The 14,395-nt window shown below is 44.9% G+C and overlaps 1 protein-coding gene across 6 annotated transcripts in view; it reads right to left on the bottom strand.

Moving 5' to 3' along the window:
- KCNQ2 (potassium voltage-gated channel subfamily Q member 2) overlaps positions 1-13,949 on the bottom strand; it is a 120,711-nt gene extending 106,762 nt beyond the window's left edge. For all 6 annotated transcript variants that reach the window (XM_063296922.1, XM_063296924.1, XM_063296923.1 and 3 more), the window contains exon 1: positions 13,654-13,949. In XM_063296922.1, coding sequence (XP_063152992.1) covers positions 13,654-13,949 — 296 coding nt within the window. The remainder of the gene's footprint in view (positions 1-13,653) is intronic.
- Positions 13,950-14,395: the final 446 nt, after the last annotated feature.

Here is a 14,395-nt window from a genome sequence, read left to right as displayed (position 1 = left end):
AATCGTGGTTTGCACAGCACCACACAAGGAAATACACCACAAGCTAAGCAAAGAGGAAAATGAATGAATGGGCAAACTCAGCCATCTTATCCTGGCCTCCTTGGAAGGAGAGTGGCCTTAAAATTAAGAAGGGCATTTGTTTCAGTGGACTGCTGTTAACTACTTAATGAGAGGCCTCCCATAATTTCCCAAGGCCTCCACAAAGCATAATAAACAGTAAAAATCTGAGGCACCAATCTGGAAAACGTACCAAGCAAGTTGCAGTGCTGTGCTACCCAAGTCCCAGCCAATTGGGTCAAATTTCAACATCATGGTTAGCAACTATATCTGGCCTGTTTTTATACATTTTGTCTCCAAACCACATCCATGCAAATTAGTGATGGGGGAGGAGTTTCCCTTACAAGACAAGGCTGCACAGAAGAAGGTAAAATTAAGCTTCAGCATGTTTTTTCCCCCCCTTAGCCTCACTCCCTCAGCAATTATTTTTTGTAGCTGAAGTGTAAAAACTGTCTCAGCTGTTTACTGAGGAGGGGGGCATTGTTGGTCACGCTTCTGTCACTGGATAGTAGTGGACAAAGTCGGCTATTTTTTAAAAGCCAGTAAGCAGTACAATGTAAGATACTATGTCAGGAAAATGCTTCAGAAAAACGGTCAATTCATCTCTGTGGAAGATAAAAGGAAGGGAACCATAATTATCCATGGGGAGAAAACTCTCCCAGATCTAGAACTGGGAAGTTCTTGGACTAACAACGTATCCTGAGATTTTTTTAGCTCCAAAATTTTTCATTAGATTGGGAGGTATAAAAGCAGCATCCCCCAGACTTCAATTCCCAGAATTCCTAGCTCAGAAGCCTGAAGGGTGGCATGCTGGGAAAGGATAGCTAGCTGATTCTTTTGGGGAAGGAGAGGGGGAAGGGGAGGGAGAGGGAGAGGGGGAAGGAGAAGGAGAAGGAGAAGGAGAAGAGATGATGATGATGATGATATGCCACAAAGCAAAACTGCTAGAATAGTTTCTTTACAATAACAACCTTGGAAAGAGCCCAACGCTGGACCCATTGGCTAAAGTAAAATCTTAAAGACAAGCTCGATTCCTGGTGAGTATATGGACAAAGACATGAAGTTTTTTCAACAACAGTACAAAAGTGGTTGACCATGGCCTTCTCCCGCAAAGTTCTTTTTCAGTGTCCCAACCTAGCCTACAGTTCTGAGATCTCCTGGTGGCCTCCTCTCCAAATCCTAACCAGACCAACTCTATCAGCTTTTGAAAGATTGGGTAGTTGATTTCCTCTCTACCACTTCACCTAAACACACCCAGATAGACACACGCAGAACGGATGCTGCCTTTTTTTCATCAGGATCCGAACTGGATAGAGCAGGTACCTCTTCTGCAGAAAATGGTCTTCATTAACTAAAGTGCATTTTTGAGCCATTTCCTCCCCTTCTTTTCCACCTCCTTCTCTCCCTTTGGTTACTGGCCCATGTTCAGTTCCTGCTCCCACTCCGTTCAGACAGCTGCCTTCATCTTTGCTATCGCCTCAGTCTTCACACTCACATTTCTTCCGCCCCAGTACTGCCCAGTTCACAAACAGCCCTCTGTTTATTCCAAAGGTTAGTGCAAGGCACACCCTGTGCTCTTCAACATTAGAAAAACTGTCCCTGGATCCAGCTGATAGAAAATAAACAGTATACAGGTAGTCCTCACTTAACGACCACAATGGGGGGCGGAATTTCGGTTGCCGAGTGAAGCAGTCATTAAGAGAATCTGACCCAATTTTACCAGCAGTCGTTAAGCAAATCACTGCGGTTGTTAAACAAGCCACGTGGTCGTTAAGCAAGTCACACCACCCCCCATTGATTTTGCTTGCCAGAAGCTGGATGGGAAGGTCGAAAATGACGATCACATGACCATGGGATGCTGCAATGGTCATAAATGTGAACTGGTTGCCAAGTGCCCAAATCGTGACCATGTGACCGCGGAGGTGCTGCAACGGTTGCAAGTGTGAGGACTGGTTGTAAGTGGTCTTTTTCAGCACTGCCGTAACTCCGAATCGTCACCAAAGGAATGGTTGTTAAGCAAGGACTGCCTGTACCTCTGAGCACGTGACGGGTAGCCCAATCATTTTTCTCATCTAGGAAATGGGAGCAAAGCTGCCTATGTAATTGGAGGCAGTGGAAGTCAAAAGGTCTCAAAAAGGAATAGGCAGACACCTTGCATCCATGGACTGGCTAAGCTGAAATAGTTTAATTTGGTGATTAAACCTGCATACCAGCAAGAGTCACAGTTGTGGAAAGGGAACATGCACTCATAACACCACTGGCCTCGTCTTAGAGAAGGCATTCCTTTTTTTCCTGTGGTGATACTGTATCTGTTTGGGATCAATTCACACCTTCTATTTAACTGAAAAAAATATAGACCTACCTTGTTTTCGTGCCCAGTTTCATTCAACTACACAATAGACTGAGCTAAGCAAGCGAAGTTTCCAAACAGTCTCCAAGGGCAACCCCGTAGTGAATATTGTCCAGTAGTCTAGTCATAGAGTGACCTGGCTAAACAGAAGTGCTGTGTGGTTCTTTGTTCCCAGCACATAAAAGGCAACTGAATTTTAAGCAAAGAAAAGGACCTTCCAGGAGCGGGACCAGACTGGGTATTGTCATGAGTAAGGATGGCGAGCAGGGGGCTCCCATCCAGACTGTCAAGCGCATGCGTAGCACTGATGAATTGTTCAGCCATTCAAAGAGACACAGATCGGGACCGCCTTAACCCTTGGGGGTTATATGTCTGGGTTTTCCCATGCTTCTTCAGTTTGTTAGGATTCCTGTTAAGTACTAGCAATAAATATTAGAGACCAGTTCCATGTCTCAGTGTGTTTCCTGGTTGTTAGGACATCAATCCTAACAAACTCCTACTCCCATCGAAAGAGGGAGGAACAAGCAATTAAGGAGATACGTTTAGAAATGTCTTCAGAAAACCAAGAAATGCGGCTCGCCATCCTTACTCATGACAGGTATATTCCCAAACTGTGTAATGTCCCTTAATGCAAAAAGCAGGCACCCTCCTTCTTCATCATCCCTTGAGATATCAACATATTCAAGTTAACCAAATCTCTTTCCCTTTTAGGGTGTCCGCCACTGAGGTTACATCAAATGAATCTAACTAGGAAAATTACTACAGATAGTCCTCAACTTACGACCATTCATTCAGCAACTGTTTGAAATTACGATGGTACTGAAAAAAGTGACTTACGACCGGTCCTCACACTTATGACCATCACAGCATCCCTGCGGTCACATGATCAAAATTCAGGCACTTGGCAACTGGCATGTATTCATGATGGCTGCAGTGTCCTGGGGTTGTATGATTGCCATTTGTTACCTTCCCAGCTGGCTTCTGACAAAAAAAATCAATGGGGAACCGTGTGATTCACTTAACGACTATATGATTTGCTTAACGACCACTGCAAAAATTGTCGTAAAATCGGGTGTGGTCATGTGATGCCTTGCTTAATGACCATATCACTTAACAACAAATTTTCCGGTTCCTATTGTGGTCATAAGTCGAGGACTACCTGTACACAAATTCTGAAGGTTGCAAGGATTAGTATCAGTAGACTTGAACCCCACATTCTTCTGTTTAAAATGCTAATGGAGGCAAAGAGGTTAAAAGAGAAAAAAAACTTCATCAGGACTAGTGACCTACTTCTGGCACCATCTCCAACTGTGTTAAATCAACAGATATCAGACACCAGCCCTAGTTCAGGCTGCTCAAAACAGAAATTATAAAAGCAAAACATTTAAAGCATTTTAGACGAGCCAATATTTATATATTCTGCCTTCCAGCAGAAAGTAATTTTGCAAAAGTTATGACAGGATAGGCCCAAACGGCTGAGGCTGCAAGTCATCCAGTGTCATTAAGAATTGAAAATGTAGATGAATTTTTAATTTATAACAAAAAAAAACCCTTTTTTCAATTCGGGTGATTAACCAAAAATATATATTTTTTAATTCTCACTGGGTTATTACATAATATCCGTGAAGTTAGGATGTTTCAAAAGTATGATGGCAAAGGACCATTTTACTTCCTGTGTGCTGAGTTTTGTACCAAGCTCACCAAAAGCAAATCAAAAATGTGATGCACTTATTCACAAATGTTCACGCACTTCAGAATCAATTCAGAAGTCATCCATGTTTTCATCTCGGAAGTTACACCTGGTGGCTTTTAGAAGAAACAATGCATCAACTTGCCAAATTTGCAGAGCTTGTGATTTGTTTGGATTTGTTTTTCTGTCTCTAATCCCTAATTACAACGGCAACATCCATAACAGGCATGATTCACTTATGAAGTAGCCTATAAATACTGGAAATTAAGAAGGAAGACAAGGACAAAAAGGAAATATTATTCCCCATTTTCATAGAGTTCTTGAGACATAACACAAGCAAATGCTTCTAAGACTTGATTTGAAGAGCTATCCAAAAATTAAATGGAATAAAACATCCCTGAAAAGCAGACAGCAACTTTGCAGTTGTGCAGCAGGTCCACCAAATGTCCCTTATATGCTTGAAAAACTTTTCATCGGAGGGATAGGTTGCTCCCAAGAGGCTCCTACAGCTGCATAATTTCTCTTCCACTGAAAAATATGAAACACAGTTGGGACCAACAAAAGTCCTCCAGTCACATCCTGAAACAAGCCACCTGGACCTCCATCATTCTATTCCTCCACATTTTAGGACAACTCTATCAGATGTAATTTAAGACCTATTGAGGATTTGCTAATAATGTTAGCAAACATTGAACAACAACAAGTCAAAATCTATCCAAACAACTGAAATCAAAAATCATACATGTACTGTTAAAGGTCACCTGCTAGACCTCCATAAGTATGTTTTCCACTGCTTTGCAGAACACCAGACATGCAGAGATCAAGCACAGCTCAGGTGGCAACATATTCCATGAAGTGGGGGCCACCACAGAGAAGGCTTCCTCCTGGTCCCCACCACTTTAACCTCTCCTGTGGGCAGGATGCTTAGCAGGCCCTCCACAGGTTGGATAGAATCATATTTGATAAGATGGTTTTTCATGTACTCTGAGGCTATATCAGGGATTTATATGCTTTAGGATGATTAGGAGAGAATGAATCTGTGAAAAAGGGATGGATTTAAAACACAGGGGTGAGGACAAAGAGGCAGAAGAGCAAAAGCCCTACAGAAGCCACAGAGGTAGAAAAGAAGTACGCTTTTTGTAGGGCACATCTGACAAGGAAAGACTTTGCCGAGCCCTGATTAGCCACTTACAGCCAAGAATCAAGATTCTCACAGTCTTCTTTAACCAGATTTATTGAAAAGAAGAAAGAATTTAGGTTACAGAAATCCTGGCAACGGGATGCATTTATTTTGGCACCCAGATTGTTAGGGCATAGCTTTCTCGATCCTCTTGCTAACCACCCACTGATGCACTGGGGAGGTGACTTCCCATTTTCCTGATAAAGGACGAAGGTGCAGCTGCTCTACATTTGTAATGTTTTACAAATTACCATCCTCCTTCCTAAGGTCTGAGAACCCCATTAGAGACTGTTCAAAATAACCGGCCCAAACAGGCTTTTGAGGACAACAGCTGCTTTCAGCAAAGACCCATGGGACAACGCAAGTCCATGTCACCAGCACACTGAAATCCTCTCTCATCTCAAAGTCAGAGAGCAGCTGTTATGAATGGGTGTGCACAGGACCATGCTATAAAGCTGGGAACTTGTCACACGGCAGAGCTTGGACCGTGATGGTGCACCAGTGCTTCATTGTTTAGCCCCCCTTCAAATGCCTCTGGTCAAAGTTCTCTTTCAGCATAACAGACTCAGGCCAATCTTTCCCATGGATACTAGGAACTATCAACCTGCAAGATACCTGGGGATATCTAACAGTGTCAAACTGGGCTGGTCCATAGCACAGTACACACTTCATCACTTCATACCTTTTGCAGTAAAAAGCTATTAAAGCTATTTCTTCCATACATGTGGATTCAGCCATATCTTGGGGGGCAGGGGGAGGGTTTCATACGTTCATTCATATGCTGTGTGATGCTTTGCAGGACCTGCCCAAATATCTGCCCATTTGCCAGGTTTCTCTCTTTCTTCTTCCAAATCAATTGTGGCCATTTTCCACTAACTTCAATAAATTTTCCCATCTTAAAGGCTTCTTCAGAAAGGGACCCCAGCCAACCAGGGATCACCTAGTGAACCTGATGACATCAAACACTCTTTAAGCCAATCAGGCTTGACTATGCTGTGACATCACTAAGGAAAACAAGACAGATTTAGAATGGAGACCGTACTTCCATAATTGGACATAGGGTTGACACTAGACAAGCAAAAATGAAGAAGGAGGAGGAGGAGGAGGAGGGAGGAAAAATTTTTCTAGCTCAGTCCTATTTGTCTCTATTCCACCATGGCCAACACAGGTCATGTTTTTTTGCAGAAAATAAGTGAATCTTCACAGGAGCCTCTGGAGATGCAATAAAGACATCTATAAAGAAGCTTTTAAGATGGTCTTCATGCAGATACCATACCAAGACACCCATTATTTCTAGATGAAGAAGCTTCTCTAAAAATGAAGGGTGACCCTGTTTTGACATTATCTCATCATCTTTATCGTGTCACTATCCAGCTACGAATTGGCCACTATTGGTTGATTGTCTGACTAAGTCGAAACCCCATCCAGATCCCTTTTTCTTGATTTAACTGTGGTATCAGAACGCTTCACAGCCTTTGTCCTCCTTTCCAGAGTGAACATTTGTCATCTCCTTATCATCTGTGGCACAGTGTCTGATAGCACTAATACATCATAATGTTAAAGCCTACTTAAAATAACCAAGCTGTAATTTTACTACACTGGGAACAATTTTTGTCCTCTTCAGGTCATCCCTATCCAGAAGAAGTCCTCTTCCAAGGATGGACAGGACCCTAGGAGATCACAAACCCACTGTCAACAGCAGAGGTTCACAAAGACCATCCATGGACAGCATCCATGAACACCAAAGACGTTCCTCTGAACAGAAGCTCTGCCAGGACTCTTCTCTGGTTTGAACCCGTTGGGCCTGATGAAGTGGACAGGGTCCTTATGACTGTGAGCCTCGGCCTCCCGCTCTTTAGATCCATGCCCCTCCTGGCTAACTAAAGCTGCCAGGGGGGTGTTGTATGGGTGGGCTCTAGCAGTGATGAATTCCTCTTTGAGTGAGGGGGGTTGTTCCTTCACCCCTTAAGGAGGCGCAGGTCCACCCCCTCCTCAAGAAACCATCAGTGGATCCCACAGTACTGGACAACTTTTGTCCAATATCTAACCTACCCTTTTGGGGGAGGGTGATTGAGAAGGTGGTCGCCCAGCAGCTTCAGAGGACTCTGGATGATGTCTATTATCTGGACCCCTTTCAGTCAGGATTCAGGCCTGGGTATGGGATGGAAATGGCATTGGTTGCACTTCTGAATGATCTCTGGCAGGAACAGGACAGAGGTTGCGCATCTGTCCTTGCTCTGCTTGTCCTCTCAGCGGCTTTTGATACCGTCGACCGTGGTACCTTTCTGGATCAGCTCCGGGGATTGGAGGTGGGTGGCACTGTATTGGGCAGGTTCTCCTCCTTTCTCCAGGGTCGATTCCAGTCAGTGGTGATTGGAGAGGAGAGATCCCTCCCTCGGCCCCCACTACATCGGGTGCAGCGGGGTTCAGCGATCTCCCCACTTCTATTCCACATCTACATGAAGGGTAGTTAAAATGCTGCTGGCCTTCCATCTTTTGGAATGGTTAACCTGAAATTTGCTCTACTGAGCCTCTACCTCAATGAGAAAATTCAAAGTGGGTCACTTGGCAGGAGAAGGAGGGCTTGAAAAACACCAGAAAGAATATTTCCCTTCTTAGACAGAGTATTCCAAACCCAGAATCATTGCAAAAAAAAAAAAAAAGCCTTGATCATTAAGCCTTTGTGGAAGGTGAATCCAAAGACAGGGCCAGTTTAGAACCTAACTTCTGGAACAGGTTTCTCTAGGACAGCCATCTTGAACAAGGGACTGTGGAAGAATTTAAGGGATTTGAATATTAGTACTTTTTTTAGCCTAGGGCTCCTGAGCATAGCAAGAATTTTAATTTATTGATTTGATTTGATTTGATTTGATTTGATTTGATTTGATTTGATTTGATTTGATTTGATTTGATTTGATTTCTATAGCCACCTATCTCAGGAAGTGACTCTGGGCGGCTTATAACAATAAAACCATAAAACAATTAAACAATTACAATTAAAACAGTTAAAATACAGAATAAATACAGAATAAATATACATGGCTGCCAAGTGAGCAATGCATGAATGTTAATACAGCCAAGAGACAGGACCATCCACACGTCAAGTACAGCAGCTGAAATTTAGCAAGCACGGAGCACAACTTTGTATTAGCGGCTGGGTTGCAAGAAGTTGGTCAGACAGACCGACCTAGTGGAAAGTCATAGCTTTGCATTTGACAGATACAGCATGGTGTGTTTATTTCTGACTTTGGGCTTGTTTGTAACCAATCATCTTTTTACGTATTTGTAGTTCTTTGTGGCTTGATAATAAATCTACCCTGTTTTCTTTGTTTTGGAGTCTCGCCCATGGCATGCTACTGAACATACCCCTGTGTGCGTGACCTGGCTTTGCAAAGCCATCATAAATTTTGGAGACTGAAGGGCAAGGCAGGAAGGAGAGGAACATGGAAGGATAAAAGGAGGATAAAAATAAATTCAGAGGTTTCAGGCTCCTGCATGCACAAAGATGGAAAGATGCACCAGTTCCCACAATGGAGGAATGGATGGTGAAATTAATGGAGTTGGCACAGCTGGCAAAACTGACAGCACTGATAAGAGAAAATACTGTAATTGGATTTGTTTCTACATGGAAACCACTTTTGGACTATTTGCTTGTAACTGAAAAAAAAATGAAGTTTTGATTTTGGGTTTTGACGATTAAATTGTTAGTGTTTTATAGAAATAATGTTAGTGAAGGTTTAACTATGAGTAAGAGATTAAGTTATCACAATAAGCATTTATATCTATGCTGGAGAAGGTCGGAAGTCACTTTCTCCTTTTTTCTTGCTATTCCTGCACTTTTTAGTTTTTCTTTTTTCTTTTAGTTCTTTATTCAAGCTTTTCTGTGTTTCGTATTTTAACAAAACACAAGATTGTTTTCTGAAATTTTAATAAAGTTCTTTTAAAAAAAAGAAGTTCCCTCTCACAGATTTTTCTCCAACAGTACCTTCCAGGTGTTTTGGATTTCAGTTCTCATAATTCCCTGGCAGCATGATCCAGCATGGATGGAAAAATCACAACAGACACAGCAAATGTAGAAAAACCCTCTTAAACCTCACTGATTCCAAGCCATTTCGAGACGTTTAATGGATTGGTTAAATATAGCCAATTTTCAAGATATGGGCACTAACCACTGCACCAAGATTTAGTTGTGCCAAGGGCAACTAAAGATAGAAGACCAACATGAAATCTTGGTCAAATCTAATGTGCTTTTCTACCAGAACCTCAAGACCCACCACAGCAAAAGAGCTACTCTGCCTTCCCTAACATGGTTTCCCCCAGCCAGCATACCCATTACAAACCAGCAAATATGGAAAGCACCAAGTTGGGGGAGGCTGATATACACAGCGACTGTGTGCGTGTGACTGCTTACAGAATCAAACTATTTTCTGGGTTTATATAACGAACCCTGTACAGATAGTCCTCATTTAACAACCATTCATTTTGTGATGGTTCGGACTTACAACGGTGCTGGAAAAACTGACATGGGGCTGGTCCTCGCACTTAACAACCATCACAGCATCCCCACCGTCACGTGATCGCGATTTGGGCACTTGGCAACCAGTTCGTATTTATTTTATTTTATTTCTATAGCCGCCCATCTCAACAAGTGACTCTATGGCTGTTGCGGCATCCCATGATCACGTGATCCCCATTTTTGCCTTTCCCCGCTGGCTTTTGACAAGCAAAATCAATGGGGAACCATGTGATTCACTTAACGACCACATGGTTCGCTTAATGCCCAGTTCTGGGAGTTGAAGTCCACACACCTTAAAGTTGCCAAGGTTGAGAAACACTGTGCTAGACCAAGGTGAGTTTTGTCCTAATCCAGGAGTTTTCTGATGTTATTAGGATTGTAATGTTTTGCTTGTGTTTGTTTTCAACAATAACTGAAAATTGGGTTCTACCAGCTGGCTCCTTTTGCAAAACCAGGCATGTTCCTTCACACCCCAAAGGAAACAGATATTTCCACTCAGTATTTCAACTCATACATGATTATTTTATCAAAATGAAAAAAACATACAACAGCAGATCTTTGCCTCATATGCATTCCCCCATCTCATCGTTTCCAACTCCCCCATCTCTGAAGCATGAAGTTACAATATTGCAGTGCAATGCAAAGCAACTGGCATGCAGCTACCGGACCATCATTCTGTCCCCAGATCAAAGAATTTCAGTGGAAAATACTTTAAAAGCTTTGCAGTTGAATCACTCCGTTCAGTGCAGAATCCAGCCTGCATTCAGCATTTTTCGATCTCCGTTGTCTTCAGGAATAACAACTTCTTTGGAATTAGTTAATAAAACATTTCTCTGGAACCCTCTTATTTGCAAACTGGCAGAGATCCAGAAACATAAACTGCCCCAAATGGATCTTGATGTCAGTGCCAACACAAGACCACAAATTTGGTACGAAAACCTGGATCAGCATATTTTTAAGCTTGTTTTTAAAATTAAGCAGAAGGCAGGCAGGCAGGCAGGCAGGCAGGCAGGCAGGCAGGCATGGGCATGTCAACTAAGTGATCTATTCTGCAATGTTCAATTTGAGTAAGGAACTGTGATTTGAGTAAGAATCTGGAAAACTAACTAATGGGGTTCTAGGATTCCCAGAGAAAAGGTATTTTCCATTCATAGCTATTATTTCCAATGCCAAGTAAACACTTAGATCCTGACCTCTTGCACATTTCCAGGGGAGTAAGCAGAACCACAAAGAGCTTGCTTTTTAATAAGCCTGACAAGGAGTGGGCTGTTTATCATTTTTTATTTCATCAAGAAAAAACTCATGCATATGGACTTTAATTCATTCTGGCTAAGTGCAAGAATTTATCTAGAAATATAGGTACAAGTGGAATGACTGTGTTATGAAGAAGTAACTATTCATTAGGTCCATGGCAGACATCTAAAACACTTAAAGAGGGTCAAGGTCAGATCTCCTTTGTATTTGGATGGGAGACCATCAGGAGATCCCAGGGTTGTAGGCTGGACTCAGAAGTCAAAAAAATATACTGCAAGAAAGCAATTACACACCACTTCCATATTGTTGTCTAGAAAAATGTCCAGACATGTCTGTATCATCACTGGGAGCTGAACTCCACAGAAGGAAGTCTATCTAAATCAGCAGTTCTCAAACATTTTGGTCTCATGACCCCTTTACATTCTTAAAAATGATTGAGGACTCCTAAGAACTTTAGTTTATGTGGGTAAAATCTATCAAAATTTACTCTATTGGAAATTAAAACTGAAAAAAAAAATAAAGTATTTATTTATTTCACTTTGCAGACCCTGGGAAGGGTCTTGGGGATTCCCAGGGGTCCCTAGACCACACTTCCAGAACCAGTGATTTAAATGTATTCAATCAAAGCAGCTCCATGACTGATGAATGTTACGATTTTACTTGCAACCCTTTTATCTTTTGTTTAATGTTTAAACAGCAGGGACATGGCTCCTCTCCTGCTAAATTGAAGCCAGGGCTGCAATCATTCTTTCCCCCCAAAAAGAGGGGAATGGCAGCCCCCACCATTTCAAGCTTGTCTGTCTTCTTAGGGTCATACCCCTCTGCATCTGCTGGAAGAGCAGCAGATGGCAAAGATGGCTTGGATGGAAAACGTACTCTGTGCATTAAAAAGAAGCACTGGTGGGGAACGTTGTAAACTTAAAGCACACAGCAGAGAGGAAATAAAGAAGAAATGCATCTAAAGCAGCATTTCTCAACCTCAGCAGAGCTGGCTGGAGAATTCTGGGAGTTGAAGTCCACCCATCTTAAAGTTGTAGAGGTTGACAAACACTGCCCTAAGACCAGCTGCTCCTCTCAACATGCTTTTTAAAATGTTGGTACCTGCCTGATGCACACCAAACTTTAGGGGTACGTTTGGATGCCCTTCTCAGGTTTACCTCCCAAATTGGGGTATCGTTTTCTGCATGATTGTTTGTCTGCATGATTGTTTGTCTCCTTGGTAGTCCCTTGATTAATCAAGGAACTAACAGTATATCAATATAACCATCAATAATCAAGGAACTACCAAGGAGACAAACAACCAGACAAAGAATCAAGCAGAAGACAATACCCTAATCAAGGAACGACCGAGGAGAAAACCACACCCCACCAACATTGGCAGGGCAAGCTGCTGTACATAAACAGGGAGCAAACACCACCCTCCCTCGCACTGATGATGTTGCCTAGTTGGGTAATGAAACATCTATAAGCCAATGACCAAGCTCGGAGAGCACCAAGGACTCCGCAGTTCAACCCTGAGCTACAGGGATTCTCTTCTATTGGAACTTTTCCTGGCTACGTTATGGAGGCCAAGAAAGGGGGGGGGCTCAGCTTTGATCACTGAAAAATCCCCATGAACAGACCCAACCCCCCTTGCAATCTTACCTCCCTTGTGCTTGTCCAGTGTTTCTACTTAAAACCAGAGGTCACCCCTAGCGAAGCATGCAAGCAAGTTATCTCGCAGGGACTTTAAGCAGATTTCCTGAAACTACATATGCCCATTTGGCCCCATGGCCAGAAATATACTGAGGCAGCGAGTTCCACAGGCAACAAGTTCCAATTAAGATTTGTATAAATTGCACAACCCTTTATTTAAGGCCACTGCTTGCTTATCATTGTAAAGGATAATTCTCAGGGTTGGTTTCTTTTTTTAATGTTAGGATGGGGAATCCATTTTTTCCTACTCTTCCCCTCCTCCCATGCACCTTTTGGGGGCAAGCAAGGTACTCCAGAACCAGGATTGAAATGATACACCCCCCCCCCCGTTTGAACATGCAGCTAAGTGTTGAACAGCCCTTCTCTCTGCACTCCGGTGGGGAAGAGGAAAGACGTGGGGGATACCAAGTCAAAAGGGGAGCATTTCTCATTTGGCTCCTAAAGCACACTTCCAAGGAGAGAAAGGGATTGAAATACGCGAATAGGGAAGAGGCGAGTCGGATGGGGAAGCGAGAGGCTCCTGGCACGGATGGCGGAGCAGAAGAGGCAGAGTGGAAACAGGGATGTTTGTAAGAAAGGGAAGTCTCCAGGGACATCCCTCGGGAGAGGGACGGGGAAAAGGGGAAGGGGAGAAAAGCCAAAACCGGAGCAGGAACAGACCACGATGGAGCCAGAATGGTGATCTGCAAAAGGGGGCCACGCGCGGAGAGTTTCCACGGAGGGATGAGAGCACGGGGGATTCGCAGGTTCCGAATCCAAAAAAGGCGGCGGCAGCGAAAGCGGGGCTCGACCGCGGCCAGACGGCGCGCCCAGGGCAGGCCGGCTGCGGGCGGGCGGGTGGCCGGCCAGGGCTGGGGCGCCGCGGCGGGCGCGCCGCAGGCTCCCGATCCGCCCGGGCTCCCCTTACTCACACATAAGCGTGGTAGATGAACGCCCAGCCGCGGGGCCTTTCCAGCACGTTGTAGAGGAAATTCTGGACCTTGCGGTAGAAAGCGTTCCGTTTGGGCGGCTTGCCGCTGACGGCCGAGCGCGGCTTGCTGAGGATGGAGCCGCGCTTGCCGCCGCCGCCGCCGCCCTCCGAGCCGGCGATCAGCAGGGCCCCGTCGCGGGAGGACTCCGGGGCGCCGGGGTCCAGCCCCACGAAGCCCACCTTCTTCTCGCCCGACGCGCCCGGATACACGCCCCCGTTGCGCGACTTCTGCACCATCCTGCGGCGGCGGCGGCGCGCAGGCCGATCCCGGGCTCAGAGCGGGCGCGAGCGGGGCAGCCGCGCCGGGCAGAGGCGCTGCCCTGGGCCGGAGCGGGGCAGCGGCATGGCAGCGGGGGCGCCGGGCGGGACTGCGGCGGCGGCGGCTGGCTTGCTTTGGCCGAAGGAGCGGCGCGGAGGCAGCGGCGAACGGCGCCCGCAATCCGCCCGGCCTCCCCGCTCCGCCTGCTTTGCGCAGCTCCTCCCGGGCCCCCCGCGCCCGCCGTTAACTCTTCCCGCGCCGCTCTTGGAAGGTGTGGCGGTGTGTGTGTGTGGGGAGGGTCGATGCGTGATCGGAGGAAGGACGCGCAAACCCCGAGAGCCCCGCGGCTGCAGGCGGCCCCCAGTCCCCCACGCACGCGCGAGCTATTACTAATTGGCAACGCCTTGGGTGATTTTTTTTTTTG

Source organism: Candoia aspera, chromosome 3 (genome assembly GCF_035149785.1).
Source record: "Candoia aspera isolate rCanAsp1 chromosome 3, rCanAsp1.hap2, whole genome shotgun sequence".
In the NCBI taxonomy this organism is placed as follows: domain Eukaryota; kingdom Metazoa; phylum Chordata; class Lepidosauria; order Squamata; family Boidae; genus Candoia; species Candoia aspera.
This window is presented reverse-complemented; position numbering and strand designations above follow the sequence as displayed.